Source organism: Hemiscyllium ocellatum, chromosome 12 (genome assembly GCF_020745735.1).
Source record: "Hemiscyllium ocellatum isolate sHemOce1 chromosome 12, sHemOce1.pat.X.cur, whole genome shotgun sequence".
Classification (NCBI taxonomy): Eukaryota; Metazoa; Chordata; class Chondrichthyes; order Orectolobiformes; family Hemiscylliidae; genus Hemiscyllium; species Hemiscyllium ocellatum.
The window spans coordinates 58,647,516-58,667,112 of record NC_083412.1 but is presented as its reverse complement, the minus strand read 5'-3'; the positions used below and the strand labels follow the sequence as shown (position 1 = coordinate 58,667,112).

General features: G+C 41.8%; 1 protein-coding gene across 1 annotated transcript in view; it reads right to left on the bottom strand.

Moving 5' to 3' along the window:
• Positions 1-19,245, bottom strand: part of LOC132821073 (prostaglandin F2 receptor negative regulator-like) — a 67,715-nt gene extending 48,470 nt beyond the window's left edge. Inside the window, exon 1 of the mRNA XM_060833591.1 lies at positions 18,912-19,245. Coding sequence (XP_060689574.1) covers positions 18,912-18,957 — 46 coding nt within the window. The 5' untranslated portion in view covers positions 18,958-19,245. The remainder of the gene's footprint in view (positions 1-18,911) is intronic.
• Between the last annotated feature and the right edge of the window lie 352 nt (positions 19,246-19,597).

The window sequence follows — 19,597 nt, the reverse complement described above, 5'->3', positions numbered from 1 at the left end:
CCCATGCTTCAAATTAAAGTCATTCACAGGACATGCACATAGCTGGCAAGGTCAACAATTATTGCCCACCATTCATTCACGATGTCAAGGGATCTTTAATACCTACTTGAGGGGGCATTTGAGACCCCAGCTTAATGTCCCAACTGAAAAGACCAAGTTTGCCTTTAGTACCTGTGCTCAGGATTCAGTTCATTAAGGTGACTGGCTCAGATGGAACTGTGTACAAAAAAAAGTGTGGCTATTTTTCATTAAATCGATCAAGTACCATTGTCTTACTGAATCAGAACCCCCTCAACACACTTCAGCTAACTTCCTCACAGACAGCAATTTACACACATACACCAACTGACAAAAACCTATGCCCAGGTCTAAACCACTTGTTACACGTCACTTTCCACTCCATGATGAAACACTCATTCCAACTATTGCCCATTTTCATGTCATGACTCAAAATGGTCAAGTCTTTGTAAGAGCTATCAATCAGTACACATTCTTTGGATCAAGGAGTAGGAAAGATAGGGAGTCGCAAACAAAGTTCCCAACATTAGATGGTATCCTTTCGATCATCATGTCAAGCGGCCCTTGCTAAACAGGTTAGCAATTGCACAGACAACTTCCAACACTGGGGCCCCAGTATAAACTCATGAACTGGTGAAGATACAAACACTGCATTCTGGAGGGGACATTATCCCCTCAAATCAACTAAAAAGCCAGTGAGTAACCTGAATGGCCAAATCATTTGCTGACTGCTTGGCTTGCATTTTGCTATATAAAACCATACTGCAGAGAGATTTATTTATGCTGTTTTCAATATCCACACCCTTATGACATGGGGTTTCCCAAGCACCAAGCAAAAAACATGATGCTGGTAGCAGTAGTCAGTGAAGTAGATTGCCAGATCTGTTCACTGTTAGCTCAATCCTGGCTTCAGTTCACTAGCCAACATGGGTTCATATTACTGTGTGGAAAGAACTTTCCCTCATTTACAACTTTGGCTGGAGCTCATTTCATCAGCACTTGCTCATTATTCTGACTCCATTGCAAGAGTATCCAGGTAGTTACTGGAATTCAGTATCTCCAATTAACCACACAACTAAGTGCTTACATGGGAACATGCTTCCCATTTCAAATAGTGTTATGTAGATCCAACATCTATTTCAAGCAAGTTGACCATAATTCAAGTTGTGTTCTTGGTCAAAATGCTGTTATCTGATATAACAAGAAATATAGACAAGAAAAACAAACCCTATAATATCCACAATGACACTCGACCAATGTTTCCAGTGAGTTTAGACTGATTCATTTTATAACAAATCATCCAAAAATTTTAAACAGGCAAACAATTATGGATGGGTATAATCAGGATTAATTTCAATCTTGGGAAGAGGCCAATTGGCCAGCTCTTCATTCCAGTTCTATTTCCCCCACCTTCTAAATTACTGCATTCTGCCTTTTCAAATCCCTTTCCAATTTCACTTTAAAGTGACATCATTGTCTCTGTCTCACTAACTTCGAGAAAAACATTGCATAACCTTCATTTCCCTCAACCTTCACCTGTCCTCTCGTCAGAACCTGGAAATATATGACTTTTGTAGGCAGTCAATCCACTGTATGAAAAGGTTTCGTGTAGTCAGACAGTCAAGCAGCATAGAAACAGAACCTTTGGTCCAACTAGCCCATGCTGACCACGTTCCCAAACTAAACTAGCCCCACTTGCCGGTTTTTGTCCCATATCCCTCCAAAATCTTTCCCACTGATGTACTTATCCAAAATGTCTTTTAACATCTTGGGGCAGCACGGCGACTTAGTGGTTAGCACTGCTGTCTCAGTGCCAGGGACCCAGGTTCGATTCCAGCCTTGGGCGACTGTGTGGACTTTGTACATTCTCCCAGTGTCTGTGTGGGTTTCCTCTGGGTGCTCCGGTTTCCTCCCACAGTCCAAAGACGTGCAGGTTCATTGGCCATGCTAAATTGCCCGTAGTATTAGGTGCATTAAATCAGGGGTGAATATGGAGAATGGGTGTGGGTGGGTTGCTCTTTGGAGGGTCGGTGCAGACTTGTTGGGCCGAAGGGCCTGTTTCCACACTGTAGGGAATCTGATCTAATCTAATGTTGTAACTGTACCTGCATCCACCACTTCCTCAGATTATTCCACACAAGCTACTGAAAAAAAACCTATTTTCCTCTCATCTGAAAAAAATGTCCCCTAGTCTTGAACTGCTCTTATGATAGACATTACCCTAAGCCCCTCACAATTGTATAAACCTCAATAAAAGGTCACCCTGCAACCTCCTATGCTCATGAAGAAAAGCCCCAATCCTTCTGGTCTATTTTTGTATCTCAAATCCTCCATTCCCAGAAACATCCTGGTAAGTCTTTGCTGTACCCTCTCAAGTTTACTATCTTCCTATAACAGGCTGACCAGACTTGCACACACTACTCCAGAAGAGGCCTCACCAACATCCTGTACAACCTCAACAAGACATCCCAACTCAATGGTCTGAGCAATGAAGGCAAACATGCTAAACACCTTAACCAACCAGTCTACCCATGACTCAAATGTCAAAGATCATACACCTGAATTCCTAGGTCCCCCTGCTTGACCTACAGCCCGACCACTTATTGTCCAAGTCCTGACCTTGTTTGTATTACCAAAATGCAATAGCTTACATTTATCCAAACCAAACACCATCTACCACTCCTCAGTTCACTGACCCAACTGATCAAGAGCTCTTTCTAATCTCATTTGATACTTACTTCTTCAAAATCTTGCACAATTCAAAAAAGAAACTGGCTCCACTCAAAATCCTCCATTCCTGTGGTTAAAAGGAAGGGATCAATATTCAAGCCTCAATAATAACCTCCTATTCCAAGCATGATTTCAATGAAATCTAAATGGCTCTGTATTTCCATCATTCCAAAATCCTCCTGACAACAGGGGTGCTCAGAATGGTGCAAAATACAGCAGGTTTTCTAACCAATGTTCTATACAAATGCAAAATAATGTCCTTTATATGTTTAATGTTTCCATGTATAAAAAACACCCCTGGCTTTTCATGGCCTATTCTTTAGGCAAACGTTCAAAAGTCTATGCATCAGCACTTCTAAATGTACCTGGTCTGACCATTTTAGACAAATCCTTTAATGGGTCTTACGAAAAATATGCCACTCATTTTGTGCAATAAGTTGACTACTATGACATGGATGGAAGTTGCAATTTTTAATATAAATGTAAGTGGATCTTTTATATTGAGCAACTTGTACACCGACATAAATAGGTGCGGCATAATTAACATTAGTCACGTGTGCCAACACAAACTAAGCAGGGTGAAAACCTCATTTAGCCTGTTTCTATCCCCTTGGAGGCTCTTTGGTCATCCTTACTACTCACTCATCTTCCCATTTTATTTGTATCATTCACAAACTTGGTGATCATATATTTTCCTCTTCCAAGTTATAGAGTCAGAGATGTACAGCACGGAAACAGACCCTTTGGTCCAACCCGTTCATGCCAACCAGATATCCCAACCCAATCTAGTCCCAGCTGCCAGCACCCAGCCCATATCCTTCCAAATCCTTCCTATTCATATATCCATCCAAATGCCTCTTGAATGTTGCAATTGTACCAGCCTCCACCTTAATATATTTTTGTAAATATTTATGATCCCTGTTATACCACTGGTTCCAGATTGCCACCCTGAAAATGGTCCCATTGCTATAACTGTCTTCTACTAATTAGCCTTTTTTTTAAAAAAAGCTAATATTAATATACTACCTTACACACTGTGGGCTTTAGTAAATAGTTTTGCCTACCTATCCAATGCTTTTTGGAAATCCAAAGATATTGGATCTTCTGGTTTCCCTTTATCAATCCCGCTTGTTACCACCTCAAAAGAAATTCTAATTATTTTTTGTCAGGCTTGATTTCCCCTTCATGAAGTCATGCTGACAGTGCTTGATTACAATATAAAATTTTTTAAACGCTGTGCTAACGTTTTCCCCAATTGTAGTACTATACACAATTCTGGCCACCCTGCTACAGGAAGGAGATTATTAATTGGAAAGTGTTCAAAACAAAAAAAAATACCAGGAATGAAAGGTTTGAGTTATAAAGGAGAGGCTGGGACTTTGTTCACTGGAGGGTAGAAGATGGAGGTTTATAAAATCATGAGGGGTATAGACAAGGCAAACAGCAAAGGTTGACAGTGGGGAAGAGTTCGAAAGTAGGGGGCATATTTTCAAGGAGAGAGAGAAAAGAAAGATTTAAAAAGGATGGTGGGGGGGGGGGGGGCAACTTTTCCACACAGGGTGATTTATATGTGGGGTTAACTGCCAGTGGAAGTGGTAGATGCAGGTACAGTTACAAAAGACGTTTGGATAGGTAAATGAATATTACCTATTAATATTAGCTTAGAGGAATATCAGCCAAATGCAGACAAGTGGGACTAGTTTGTTTGGAAAATTTGGTTAGCATGGACGATTGGACTGAAGAGTCTGTTTCTGTGCTGCATGATTTGTTAATTGCATTTTCAGGTGAAACGTTCACCACTCGAAAGTCACCTGAATCCTTCACAACATTTCAGATGGCTAAGTGTTTCTGAAGTAGACATCTGAGATGATGGTCATATCCCCCACAGTGGAGGAACGGCAATACATTTCAAAGTCAGGATAGAGAGTGGCTTGAAGTGGAACTTGGAGGCAAGTGGGGGTGTTCCCACATATTTGCTGCCCTTCTCTTTCTAAATGGCACTGGTTGTGGGTTTGAAAGCTGCTATCTAAGGATCTTTGAACTTCTTGTAGATGGTATTCATTTGCTGTATGCTAGTAGAGGGAATGAACATTTGTTATGCCAAACAAGCAGGCTGTTTTGACCTGGATGGCGTCAAGCTTCAATTGTTGCTGGAGCTGCATTTTGAGGTAATGGAATACTCCTCACTTACATGTCCAAACCGTGCCTTTATGATGGACAGGCTTTGGGGAGGCAGGAGAAGTAGCCATAGTATTTGTAAGGTAGGTCCAGTTCAGTTTCTGGTCAATGGTAACCTCAGTATTGATAGTGGAGAAATTCAGCGATGGTAATGCCAGGAGGGGTTAACTTCTCTCCTGTTGGGTATTGCTAGGCTTGGTGGCACAAATAGTCTTTGCCACTTCGCAGCCCAAACTGGAATATTGTTCAGTCTTAGAGAAATGTTCCATGTCTAAATGCAGTATTGAGGAGTTGAACATGTTTGCTGAGGATTGTACTATCTCTACTTTAGGCTTTATGATTGATGGAAGGGAATTGATGAAGGAGCTGAAGATTGCATCTAGAACACTATACTGACAACTACGGGCTCTTGTGGTGCAGACATTGTGTCCCTACCTTTGAACCTGGAGATCGGATTTCAACACCTACCTGTTCCAGAGGTGCATGACCAACATCTCTAAAAAAGATTGATTAGAAAATATCTATACTTGGGAACTCCTGAAATGATACCCTGGAAGTGAAACAATGGATCTCTATCTTACTTTGCTAGGTGAGAGTCTACCAGTGGAGAGCTTTGCCTGATTCCCATTGAATTCAGTTTAGCTAAAACTCCTTTGGTTAAAGGCAGCCTTGATGTCAAGGGCAATTACTCTGACTTCACCTCTTCTGCACGTTTGAACCAAGTTTGACACCATCCAGGGTGAAACAGTCCACTGTAATGAGGAGCCATTACATTGACCCTAGTACTGGAACCTAAATAGAGTATCAACGAATAGGTTATTTCTGAGCAAAGTAAAAAATCACACAACACCAAAGTTATAGTGCAACAGGTTTATTTGGAAGCACTAGCTTTCAGAGGCGCTGCTACTTTATCAGGTGGCTGTGGACTATAAGAATGTAAGGCACAGAATTTATAGCAAAAGTTTTGTGTGATGCAATTGAAATTATAATGGAAAAAGACCTGGATTGTTTATTAAGTCTCATCTTTTAGAATGACCATGTTGGTTTCAGTTCCTTCATTATGTAAATCCAAGACTCTTTTTTAAAAAAAAGAGTTACATTCTCAAGTGAACTTTAACAATAGGTGCCATAATCTGCCCAGCACTCCAAAAGCTAATGCTTCCAATTAAACCTGCTGGATTATAACCTGGTGTGATGTGATTTTTAAATTTGTCCACCCCATTCCAACACCAGCCCTCAAAATCATTTTTAAGCAAGTGCTACTTTATAGGACAGAATGATCCCTTTACTGATGAGCAGATAGATGGTACAATAATTTGTGGTGGATTTGTCCTTTGTATACAGGACATACCTGGACAAAAATTTCCCACATTCTGGGGAAGATGTCAGTATTGTAGCTGTAAAAAGTACAGCCCAGCTCAGCACACAGCAAGTTCTTTGGTACAAGTACTCAGTATAATTGCTAGAATGCTCAGTTTTACATAAACTACTTGTTCCCTCGAAAAAGTAATTAGATTACTTACAGTGTGGAAACAGGCCCTTCGGCCCAACAAGTCCACACCGACCCGCCGAAACGCAACCCACCCATACCCCTAACCTAACACTACGGGCAATTTAGCATGGCCAATTCACCTGACCCGCACATCTTTGGACTGTGGGAGGAAACCGGAGCACCCGGAGGAAACCCACACAGACACGGGGAGAACGTGCAAACTCCACACAGTCAGTCGCCTGAGAAGGGAATTGAACCCAGGTCCCTGGCGCTGTGAGGCAGCAGCGCTAACCACTGTGCCACCGTGCCGCCCAAATGTTTAGCTTTTACTGAAAAAATTTGCACTTGATTGTCCTGGTGAGAACTATGTTTCCCATTCCAATGCAGATGTTAATCACAACAGCTTAATGATGAGTTGTTCATTCTGGATCAATTAATTGCATGTGTTGCTCTATTCAATATAGTGAAACACAATAAGTTATGAAGCAGACAAATCATGTAAGTGATTGATTAATGTGTCTGCAGCTTGTAGCAAAGCAGACCAGTCAGGCAGAGTCATAGAGATGTACAGCACAGATACAGACCCTTCGGTCCAACCTATCCACGCCAACCAGATATCCCAACCTGGCCAATATCTCTCCAAACCATTCCTATTCATATACCCACCCAAATGCCTCTTAAATGTTGCAATTGTATCAGCCTCCACCACTTCATCTGGCAGCTCATTCCATACACGTACCACCCTCTGCGTGAAAAAGTCACCCCTTCGGTCTCTTTTATAATCTTTCCCCTCTCACCCTAAACCTATGTCCACGAGTTCAGGACTCCCCCTCCCCAAGGAAAAGACTTCGCCTATTTACCCTATCCAAGCCCCTCAATTTTGTAAACCTCAAATCCTCCAACCCTGCAACATCCTTGTAAATCTTTTCTGAACCCTTTCAAGTTTCTCAGCATCTTTCCAATAGGAAGGAGACCAGAATTGCACGCAACATTCCAACAGTGACCTAACCAATGTCCTGTACAGCTGCATCATGACCTCCCAATCCCTGTACTCAATATTCTGACCAAGGCATTTGGTATGCTTTCCTTTTTCACTATGCTATCTACCTGCGACTCCAAAGGTGACACTAAGAGAAACTACACAGCAGATTGACCTGATGGAAAACCCTATTTAGGTACCAGTGACATGAAAGAAAGGACAAAGTGGAAGGTAGAGAAAAACAATTTCTTAGAGCTTGAGAAGATAGACTAGCAAGTTTGCCAGCAATAATGACAGTAGCAATAAAGAAGCTTAACGACTGGGAAAAACCATGTTGCTAAGAGTAGGGCTGAAAAAGAAAAAAAGTGATGCCCATTAAACCTAGTTCCTCAATATAGTTCCAACGAAGGAAGGAAGTTTGAATCTGATTCTGTGAAATAAAAGTAGGGTAAGTGGGGTGTGTCTAATTAGGTGATCAGCCAGGTAATATTGACAACAGTGCAATTCAGTTTAAAGTAAAGTAATCAGGGAGAGATGAGATGAGAACAAGAACATAAAAAAAGGAGTTTTTAAAAATACTCAAATGGAAAGAGCTCATTTTACTGGTTTAAGGTGGTAATTGGTTTAGAAAAGAATTGCAGGATAAAACATTGATGGAGTAATGGAGGGTAAACAGGGAAGAGACCATTCTACTATAAACCAAGTGTATTCATTAAAATGGAAGATTAGATCACCTAAAATAGAACATTACAGCGCAGTACAGGCCCTTCGGCCCTCGGTATTGTGCCAACCTGTCATACTAATCTGAAGCCGATCTAACCTACACTATTCCATGTATGTCCATATGCTTGTTTAAGGACGACTTAGATGTATTTAAAGTTGGCGTATCTACTACCGTTGCAGGCAAAGCATTCTATATCTATACTACTACGAGTAAAGAAATTACCTCTGACATCTGTTCTATATCTATCACTCCTCAATTTAAAGCTATGCCCCTTGTGCTGGCCATCACCATACTTGGAAAAAAAAAAGGCTCTCCCTGTCCACCCTATCTAACCCTCTGATTATAGGTCTCTATTAAGTCACCTCTCAACCTTCTTCTCTCTAACGAAAACAGCCTCAAGTTCCTCGGCCTTTCCTCGTAAGGCCTTCCCTCCATACCAGACAACATCCTAGTAAATCTCCTCTGCACCCTTTCCAAAGCTTCCACATCCTTCTTAAACTGCAGTGACCAGAACTGTACACAATACTCCAAGTGCAGCCACACTAGAGTTTTGTACAGCTGTTTTGTACAACCTCGTGGTTCTGGAACTCGATCCCTCTGTTAATAAAAGCTAAAACACAGTATGCCTTCTCAACAACCCTGTCAATCTGGGTGGCAACTTTCAAGGATCCGTGTACATGGATACAGATCTCTCTGCTCACCTACACTCCCAAGAATCTTACTATTAGCCCAGTATTTCCACTTCGGTCGGAGTAACCGGAATGCAATCACCTCACACTTGTCTGCATTAAACTCTATTTGCCACCTCTCAGCCCAGCTCTGCAGCTTATCTATGTCTGTCTGTAACATACAACATCTTCTTCACTATCCACAACTCCACCAACCTTAGTGCCATCTGCAAATTTACTAACCCACCCTTCTATGTCCTCATCCAGGTCGTTTATAAAAATGATGAACGGGCAACAGACCTAACATCGATCCTTGCGGTACACCACAGGTAACTGGACTCTAGGATGAACATTTCCCATCAACCACCACCCTCTCTTCTTTTAGCAAGCCAATTACTGATCCTAACTGCTATATCTCCCAAAATCCCATTCCTCCGCATTTTGTACAATAGCCTATTGTGGGGGAATCTTATCGAATGCCTTGCTGAAATCCATATACACTACATCAACCAGTTTACTCTCATCTACCTGTTTGATCACCTTCTCAAAGAACTCAGTAAGGTCTGTGAGGCACGACCTACCCTTCACAAAACCATGCTGACTATCCCTAATCAAATTATTCTTTTCTAGATAATTATAAATCCTATCTTTCATAACCTTTTCCAACACTTTACCAACAACTGAAGTAAGGCTCACTGGTCTATAATTACCAGGATTGTCTCTACTCCCCTTCTTGAACAGGGCGAGTACCACATTTGCTATCCTCCAGTCTTCTGGCACTATTCCTGTAGACAATGATGATTTAAAGATCAATGCCAAAGGCTCAACGATCTCCTCCCTGGCTTCCCAGAGGATCCTAGGATAAATCCTATCCGGCCCAGGGGACTTATCTATTTTCACACTCTGCAGGATTTCTAATACCTCTTCCTTGTGAACCTCAAATCACACCTAGTCTAGTAGCCCGTATCTCAGTATTCTCCTCGACAACAGTGTTGTTTTCTGGAGTGAATACTGTTGAGAAATATTCATTTAGTGCTTCCCCCATCTCCTCTGACTCCACACACAACTTCCCACTACTATCCTTGATTGGCCCTAATCTTACTCTTGTCATTCTTTTATTCTTTAAATACCAATAGAAAGCCTTAAGGTTTACCCTGATCCTATCTGCCAAATTCTCATGTCTCCTCCTGGCTCTTCAGAGCTCTTTCCAAGTCTTTCCTGGCTACCTTGCAACTCTCAAGCACCCTAATTGAGCCTTCACATCTCATCCTAACATAAGCTGCCTTCTTCCTTTTGAAGAGAGGTTCCACTTCCTTCATAAATCACAGCTCCCTCGCTCTACAGCTTCCTTCCTGCCAGGTACATACTTATCTAGGACACGCAGGAGCTTTTCCTTGAATAAGCTCCACATTTCTAATGTGCCCATCCCATGCAGTTTCCTTCCCCATCCTATGCTTCCTAAATCTTGCCTAATCGCATTGTAATTGCCTTTCCACCAGCTGTAACTCTTACCCAATGGTATCCACCTATCCCTTTCTATCACTGCAGTAAACATAACAGAATTGTGATCACTATCACTAAAGTGCTCACTTACTTCCAAGTCTAACACCTGGCCGGACTCATTACCCAGTACCAAATCTAATATGGTTTCGTCCCTTGTTGGCCTGGGTACATAATGGAGGTGCCTGGGATTGAAAGTAAAAGTTGACTAAGGCAGTTTCATTTCAGACAATCTTCAACAGCTACTCTTAATTATTGTGCCTTTAATATAATATAAAGCTAAGCAATGCATTTCACAGGAGCATTATAATGTTAAATTAAGCACTGTAAAGACATGGGTAACTAAACAAAAACTCAACCAACAGGGTTGGTTTTAACAAGGGCTGTAAAAGGAAGAGAGGTGAGGATTTAAGGGGGAGGAGATTTCCTGATTGAAAAGCAGAATAGGTTTGAGAACCCATATCACCTACTCATACACTGCATTCCCCCAATCCGCTACAAACTGCAGATAATCTGAGGGGTGAAATTTATGACTGTGGGGTTAACAACTAGGGAACTTGAGGATAAAATGGAAGACACACATGCCCTTTGGCCCAACAGGTCCACCGAAGAGTAAACCACCCAGACTCATTCCCCTCTGATTAATGCACCTAACACCATGGGCAATTTAGCATGGCCAAATCACCTAACCTGCACATCTTTGCACTGAGGGGAAACTGGAACACCCAGAGGAAACCCATGCAAACATGGGGAGAATGTGCAAACTCCACACAGTCACCAGAGGCTAGAATCGAACCTGGTTCCCTGACGTTGTGAGGCAGCAGTGCTAGTCACCGAGCCACTGTGCTGCTCATATAGAATGGTGAAAGAGACAGGATAGGATTTTGAAATAAAAACAGGCTTCTGACCTGCACTGTGCAAGTAGTCAGTCAGAGATGTTTGCCAGGTCAGCTATCAAAGCCTGAGGGTATAGGTTCTCTATCCTAGCAAGCTGCACTGGAAGATAAGTGAGGGAAAAGGATGCTTCAAAGTGATGCCCTCTCCTCTTCTTTTTTTAAAAATTGAACAAAGTAAGTGTCACAGTGAATGGGAAGTGGGGGGGGGGTTAAACCCATCCATATGGGGCTGGCAGCTGAAAGACCCCAGGCAGCACAGTGGCTAGCACTGCTGCCTCACAGCGCCAGAGACCTGGGTTCAATTCCCACCACAGGCGACTCTGTGTGTGGAGTTTGCACATTCTCCCCGTGTCTGCGTAGGTTTCCTCCGGGTGCTCCGGTTTCCTCCCACAATCCAAAGATGTGCAGGTAAGGTGAATTGGCCATGCTAAAATTGCCTGTAGTGTTAGGTGAAGAGGTAAGTGTAGGGGAATGGATCTGAGTGGGTTGCGCTTCGGCGGGTCGGTGTGGGCTTGTTGGACCGAAGGGCCTGTTTCCACACTAATCTAATCTAAACCCAGATGAGCAGGTTTGCTTGAAGCAGAGTTTGCATTCTTTCAGCAGGGAGCAACTTCCAGGCACCTAAAACAATCCCATTCTTCCCTGCTGAAACTTGGAGGGGAAAGTACGTGGCCCTTAACAAGCCATCCAGCATCCAGGGGCTGGATGGAGTCAGGGAAATGACATACCAGACAGGCTATTTTTAACTCCCACTTGTATGAGACCATGTCCTGAAGTTTTCTGGGCTCAAAGATCAAGCCCCTATTCTTTCCACATCAGAGGGATTACTTGAGAATTAAAAAGCAAAAGGCTAACTAGGATCACATCAGATTTTATTTCATTTTGACGTTAATGCACAATACTATTTGACATATGTTGTAACAGATTGTATATCATAATTGAAAATTTGCTCATCATCAAGAGGATGACCATTTGAATAGTCAAAAATTATGAACAAGACAGACAAATATTTTAGGGTTGATGCTTGCGTCAATGTTGTTGTTACAATATTTTAATCTAGCAAAGAACATATTTTTCCAAACACCTAGTCACAAGGTCAAGATTTCACAAGTTATTTCATATCCAATTAAGTTTTAAGGCACAATCATGGTTTTGTACACAATCGATGTTCCAAATTAAAATAGGATAATCAACAAATTAATCTACATTTTTCATGAGGTTATTTAGGGGAAGAACATGAGTAAAGATGAGAGAACTACCAGCACTTTAGACAGTGTCATTGAATATTTCACATTCACACAACAACAAATAGTGCCTCAATTTAACTTCTAGAATATCTATAAAACACAAAGTATTGCACCAAAGTGTCAAACAGCTGACGTGCTTAATTCCTGGCATGGAGTTTGGAATTACAAACTCTTGACTCAAAAAAAGTGATACTAAACAAGAAAATATAGAGATAGTATTGTGTGCCTTTACAATCTGTTCTTTGTATGCTGTAAGTAATATCAAACGCTTCAAATACTAGTAGATAATGATTATGCATATATCAAGTTTAAAATGTTATCCTGAAACATGCACACAGTTTGACAGTGCTGATACCCAAAATAGTTTTCACCAGATTCAGGAGTCAGGCATTTTGCACTTCAATAGTCAAATCAATCATTACACAGTATGCATTCTGCAATGTAGAATTCTCACAAGGGATGATCAAGGATAGACAGGGTACTAACACTAAGTTAGTGTTTAGTGGGAAAGCAAAACTACCTTGACATTGCATTGAAGGTTTTAGGATTCTGGCCAGCGCCTTAACTCAACCCCAAGGCCAATAATCAGACCTTAAATCAGGTAATAGGTCAACAGGCTTGCACTTTGCCAGGACTGTATGCACACACTATAAAAATGGATCCAACCAATACCAGTCTAAAGGTAAAGTAGAATCGCTAAGTTCAGAAAAACAGCAGCTCCTCTTAATTGTTATTCATCAAATTTAGACCATTTTCAAACTTTCTGGTTACTTTGGAAAATCTGGGATGAAAAAAAAAGTCAGATTGTATTCTATGACTGAAAACAAAAAGTGCTGGAGATCACAGTGGATCAGGCAGCATCCATGGAGAGAAAGCAAGCTAGCATGGAGTCTAGATAACTTGAGACCCGCTGTGATCTCTGGCACTTTTTGATTTTAGTACAGATTCCAGCATCTACAGTAATTTTCTCCTGGATCTTATTTCATTGCTGTCTCTAGTCTGGCATTGCAACTGTCAGAAAGTAATCATTTCCTAGCACTAAGAAAAAAACCCTCAAACCACTTCTGAAGAACAACTGCAGAGTTAGAGGGCTGGAAAAAAGGAAAACAAAATCTTTATAACCACAGATTCATTCTAATTTTTGTTCTGGTGTTTGACATTTTAGAATTGGAGAGAAGCAGTGACAGACATAGTTTCTCAAGCATTTATCCTGCATCAGCATCAGGAAAAAAAACTTAAGCTTCCAAACATAAAAAAAGGGTCTGTAGAAAGTCTTACAGCCCACTGATAACAGATTTTAAATAATTAAAAAAAAAACTTTTCTTCCTTGGACTCTTCAAAGTTCTAAATGCTTTCAATGAATTATTTGACACTGACAGGGAAAGTGTACACTTACTGAAACAACATGAGAGAGTAGACCAAATGCTGGAAGTTAAACCTTCTGAAGTACATCCATGAGGGAATAGTAGCTACACTGAGCAAGTAAGAACTCAACTGGAACAAATGATACTGCAACATAGACAAACCAGGAGACCCTAGAGTCTTCACATTCCTTGTCGTAAGTATCCATTGCAAAAAACTAATTACACTGTTAACATTATAAAATCGCCAAGTACAAGCTCATTCCTTGCACCATCAAAATCAACTTAAGATTTGCAAGAGATCCCAATTTTTATTTTGGTTAGGTGATGGTTTGGAGATGCTGGTGTGTGTTGAGGGGCGGAGGGTCCTGGGGTGCTCTGCATTCAAATCCCACCACGGCAGATTGCAGAATTTGAAATTAGTTGATTCTAAAAATAACTGCCAGTAAACTAGCTATCACTTAACCACCACTCATTGCTGTGAAAAACATATCTGGTTCACTAACATCTTCTCAGGGAGAAAATCTATTGTTGTCCTCACCTGGTCTGGCCTACACATGACTACAGACCCACCGCAACATGGTTGACTTTCAACTGCCTACTAAAGAAAAGTGACCTAGTAAGTCATTTAGTTGTATCAAACTGCTACGAAAGCTAAATAAAAGAAATGAAACCAAGACGACCACCCAGAATCGACAGAGGCACTGAAGACAATGACTAAAATCCTCCTTACCAACATTGAGGGGCTTGTGCCAAAATTAAGAGAGCTGTCCCACAGACTAATCAAGTAACAGCCTGACATTGTTTAGAAAATATGATGATTCTAAGAGAATAATGATGTGCTGAAAACCACTAATATCATCCCCGATTATGTGTCCCACTGGTAGGACTGACCACCTGGAGGTGGCAACAGTGGTACACAGTCTATGAGCCTTAACCTAGACTCCAGACACCATGATATCTCATGGCATCAGGTCAAATATGGGCAAAGAAACCTCCAGCTGACAAAACAGTCCTCCTCCACACAACACAATCTGGAGGAAACAAGAGTTGATGGTAATGGCACAGCACGTACTCTGAATGGGAGACTTCCAGATCTATCACAGACTGGCTCAGTAGCAGAGTTCACTGTAAAGAACACAGTTGGTAACACCTCCAATAGGTGCTGAGGGGACCAAGAGAGGAGAAAGTTCTTTTTGACCTCACCCTCAATCTATTTGCAGATGCTTTCATCCATGAGTGTTGGTAGGAGCGGCCAATGCACACAGTCCTTGCAGAGGTGGAAGTGCATCCTAACACTGAGGACACTGTCCATCGTGGTGCGAGAGCCCGAGGCTGGAATCGAACCTGAGACACTGGTGCTGTGAGGCAACAGTGCTCACCACTGAGCTATCGTGCCACCATGTACCATCTACAAAATGGATGACAGTAACTCAAAGTTACTTTGGCAACACCTTTGAAACCCACAACCATTAAAAGGACAGGAGAAGCAGATGCACAGGAACACTGCACCTGGAGGTTCCCCTCCAAGCCATTCACCATCTTAACCTGGAAACATTTGCTATATTAAAATTCTGGAATTTCCTTCCTAACAATATTTGGGTATTCCTACACTCCAAAGATTGTCATATCTTTAAACAGCAATTCACTCATCTCCACAGCATTTAGGAATAGGTAATAAATGCTGGCTGAGTCAGCATATTCCATATCAGATGGATGAATAAATAAAAGCAATGATAATCTTATTACCACTTTCATTTTACCATTACTAGCCACATATCAAAAATCTGGTTCACAAATGTTCTTTAGGTGAGGAAATCTACCTTTATCTGACCTGGCTTATACAGAGTCACGAAGTGATAGAGATATATAGCACGGAAACAAACCCGTCGGTCTAACTCAGTCATGCCTTCCAGATATCCCAACCTAGTCCCAGTACCTGGCCCATATGCCTCTAAACCCTTCTATTCATATACCCATCCAGATGTCTTTTAAATGCTACAATTGTACCAGCCTCCACCACTTCCTCTGGCAGCACATTCCATATACGTATCACCCTGAGCGAAAATGTTGCCCCTTAGGTCTCTTTTATATCTTTCCCCTCTCACACACTAGTGCTGTACTCTCCCACCCCAGGGAAAAGACTTGTCTATTTATCCTGCCCATGCCCTCCCAATGACCTTATAGAAGTTTTGTAAGGTCGCCCCATAGCCTCCGATGTTGCAGGAAAAACAACCCAAGCCTATTCAACCTCTCCCTATATCCCAAATTCTCCAACCCTGCCAATATCCTTGTAAATATTTTCTGAACCCTTTCAAGTTTCACAACATCCTTCCGATAGGAAGGAGACCAGAATTGCACACAATATTCCAACAGTGGCCTAACCAAATGTTCTGTACAGCCTCAAAATGACCTCCCAACTCCTGTACTCAATACTCTGACCAATAAAGGAAAACATACCAGGGACCTTCTTCACTATCCTATCTACCTGCGCCTCTACATTCAAGGAGCTATGAACCTGCACTCCAAGGTCTCTGCTTAACAACACTCCCTAGGACCTTACCATTAAGTGTACAAGTCCTGCTAAGATTTGCTTTCCCATGTGACTTCAGAATAGCCCATTACTCAGATAAAGGGCATTTAGGGATGGGCAATAAATGCTAGCCTTCTCAGGTGATTCCCACATTTCACAAATAAAAATAAAGTGACACTTGAGCTACTTCCACAATCCTTTCACTGTTTTGCCAATGTCAGACAGCTTATCCACTAACCAGGCTTGGACAAGTTGCAATGTCCTGGATTTAAATAGTGGGGCAAGCAAGGTTGTTTGTGACTAGGAATCAAAAGTAACATTCAGCCTTTACCATCAATTCTACCCTGTAGCCCCAAAAGATTGCAGTCAACTTCACTGTCCTAACAGGACAGAGATCAGGGGCTCCTGAACTCTCCATCTCCAACAGACTGCCCATTTCAATGGTGCATCAGCCTCCATCTCCAACATCACCAATAAGTTTGCTGACAAAAAAAAACTTTTCTGTTGATCCCAGAGTGCACAATTCCAACAGTCTCCTGGCCATCCACCATTCATAAACTGCAGTGTTGCTAAACCTCTGCTGTCTAAATACTACAAGAACCAAGCCCCACTTGTTCAATGCCTCGGCACTCAATAACCTACATTGCAGTACTGCAAACCAACACCACAAAACAAAAATTTCATCTGCATGTTCAAATCTCTCAGCAATCCTGCCTATCTTCATTTATTAGATGGAGTGACACTACAACCATTTGAGAATTCTATATTCCTCTAAATACAGACTCTTCTGCACCTCCTGCCCAGTGTAGCCCAGCACTGACAGCTGTGCCTTCCATCCTCTAGACTCTAAGCTCTCCACATTCAAGACTCTCCTTAATACTTACCTGCTTGTCCCTTCCTGTGGCTAGGGAATCTTTTCACGGTTGTTTATTTTCCCTCAAGTACATTCAAGGCACTTCAAGTTAAAGGCACTATAAAATTACGGTTGTATTTTGAACTGTTGTATAGAGTTACAAATTAACAATGAATACATGGACAAAGTAACAGGGTGTGACTTGCAAAAGTGAAATCATATTTCGATTAAAAAGCGGGAGAAAAACCAACGCAATAAAAAACCCAGGACAACAACGGTTGGTAACTCAACACCATGATCCCACAGAAATTGTTTGCAGTAAGGTGTGGCTGCAAGCTTTTTTGGAAAACCGTTTTTTTAGGGCATCGCTATGGCAATGTGGTCAGAAATAAACAGGTACAAATATCAAAATGGAAGAAAATTTTACAGAAGTTATCAGCCCAAATGTTACACTAAGTGAGCAGACTGCACATTTATTAGGGAGTCAGTGGGGCAGGCTAGGAGTAACTCCAGACTGAAATAGAGTGATCTCATAGTTTGGAAAGATTAATCACCAGGACTGCATTTAGCTTCCTTTTAAATACAAGGCTCAAAGTCCAAACAGGACCCTGTAAAAAGGAAATCTTTTATGCATTGGAATTCAAAAGAATAGAAACAGGTCTACCGTTGCCAATGGAGTTTAAAGTAAATGACAATTAAGGCTTCCCTTACAGGAGCATGGGTAATTATATTCAGGAAGATGGTGGACCCAGGTGGTGGTAGACTGCTGAGATGTGTCAAACATTATTGAATCTTACATTTATAAATAATGCATTTTTTTTGAAGTACAATTTAGGGCTCCAATACTAACCACCCTGGATAAAACAACACGAGAGAAATTTCTAGCCAGTCAGGAGAGCAAAAAGAGAGACAAAAGTTCAAAGTCAGATTTGAGGTGAAGGTGAGCAGAAGGCCGTTGTATGTTGTGTGGCGTGCTACCTTCTCCCTTTACTGAAGTTCAGAAATAAACACTGTCCATACTGACTAAGTGAATACAGACAGCGAATTTACACAAATCATTAAATCAGGAATCGCTGCCCAGGCTTATTCTCGGGTTGAAGGAAAAACTCTGAATTTAAACTGGGAATACGGAGGACAAAAAAGGACGATAAGTACCATGCGTCAAGTTTCAATTAATCTCAGATTCCAGAAAACATTCGAATACCCTTAAAAAAAAGACAATAAAACGCGCATTTTAAAAAAAAACACGAAAAGATTACTAGGACAGTCGAACGACAGGAACAGCTCTAGGAAAATGAGGCCAGTGTCTGTGAAAACTCACGAGAGAATAATTCCCCCAAGACCAGTAGCTTTAAGGGTGAGGCGGATTGCGAATTCACTGGGAAATAAAAGTCCAATGTTTAGCTTCTTGAACAAAAAGAATCCGGATGGGCAGTTATAATGCAGGACAAACGGCTTGGGAGTGATTCAATGGACTGTGTGTATTCAGTGAAGAGCTTTCACTGTCCTCACTCGGCACTTTCCCCCCACCCCCGGCGGAATCAGCGCGCTGGTCCTGCCTCCCCTCTCACAGAGCCCTCGGCTTAGCGTTCACTCCCAGTCCCGCAGTGTCGCAGCCTCCGAGGCTCCTCTAAAGGAGGTGGGGAGACACAACGATAGGGTTGGGAGATGGGGGGGGGAAAAATAGGAAATCCAGGGGTTCTCCACTGCAGCCAGCGACCCCCACACTTACCCCAATTGACCACCAGAAGCAGCAGCAGTAACATCGATCGCTCCATCCTCTCCCCGGATCTGCCTTTAATGGCAAACACTCCCCAAACTCGGGAAACAGAAAGAGAAATCAAATCCCTCCCTCTTTCACTCCCAACTGGAGCCTTTCCAACAACTCACTCTCTGTCTGTCTCCAGGTAGCACTTCTTGCAATATGACCGAATTCCAGGCTGAAACTTCAAAAAAAATACTTAATGTACTGCCAGAAAGTTTATTTTATCCTTGGGAACGGGGAACCCCGAGGCTAACTTTACCGGTCAAGCACTTGGAAAGTTTCTGATCCTTTACCACAGAAAGCTGGCGGAAACACCCAGGAACTTCCCTTTCTTTCAGGTAATTGGCTCCGTTAAAAGGGGAGGAGAAAGACGTCAGGCGACACACGCATTAAAAAAAATCCAAAGATTGCAATCCTGCCTCACGGGACTTTTTATTTTTCTGCAGTTATTTGTTCGTGTTCATTGATATCCTATCGTTGGAAAGCATTGGGATCATTATGATCCGGTGTTGCCTTTCAGTTACTGAGGTTGGTATCACTTCCTCTGTGAACATTCACCTCATCCTCCAAATAGTGTTGAACACATCTTAAGTCAAAACGGTCAACGAGCATGGTTTTGCCTTGGATGGATGTTGTGCAACGTAAAATCAAGT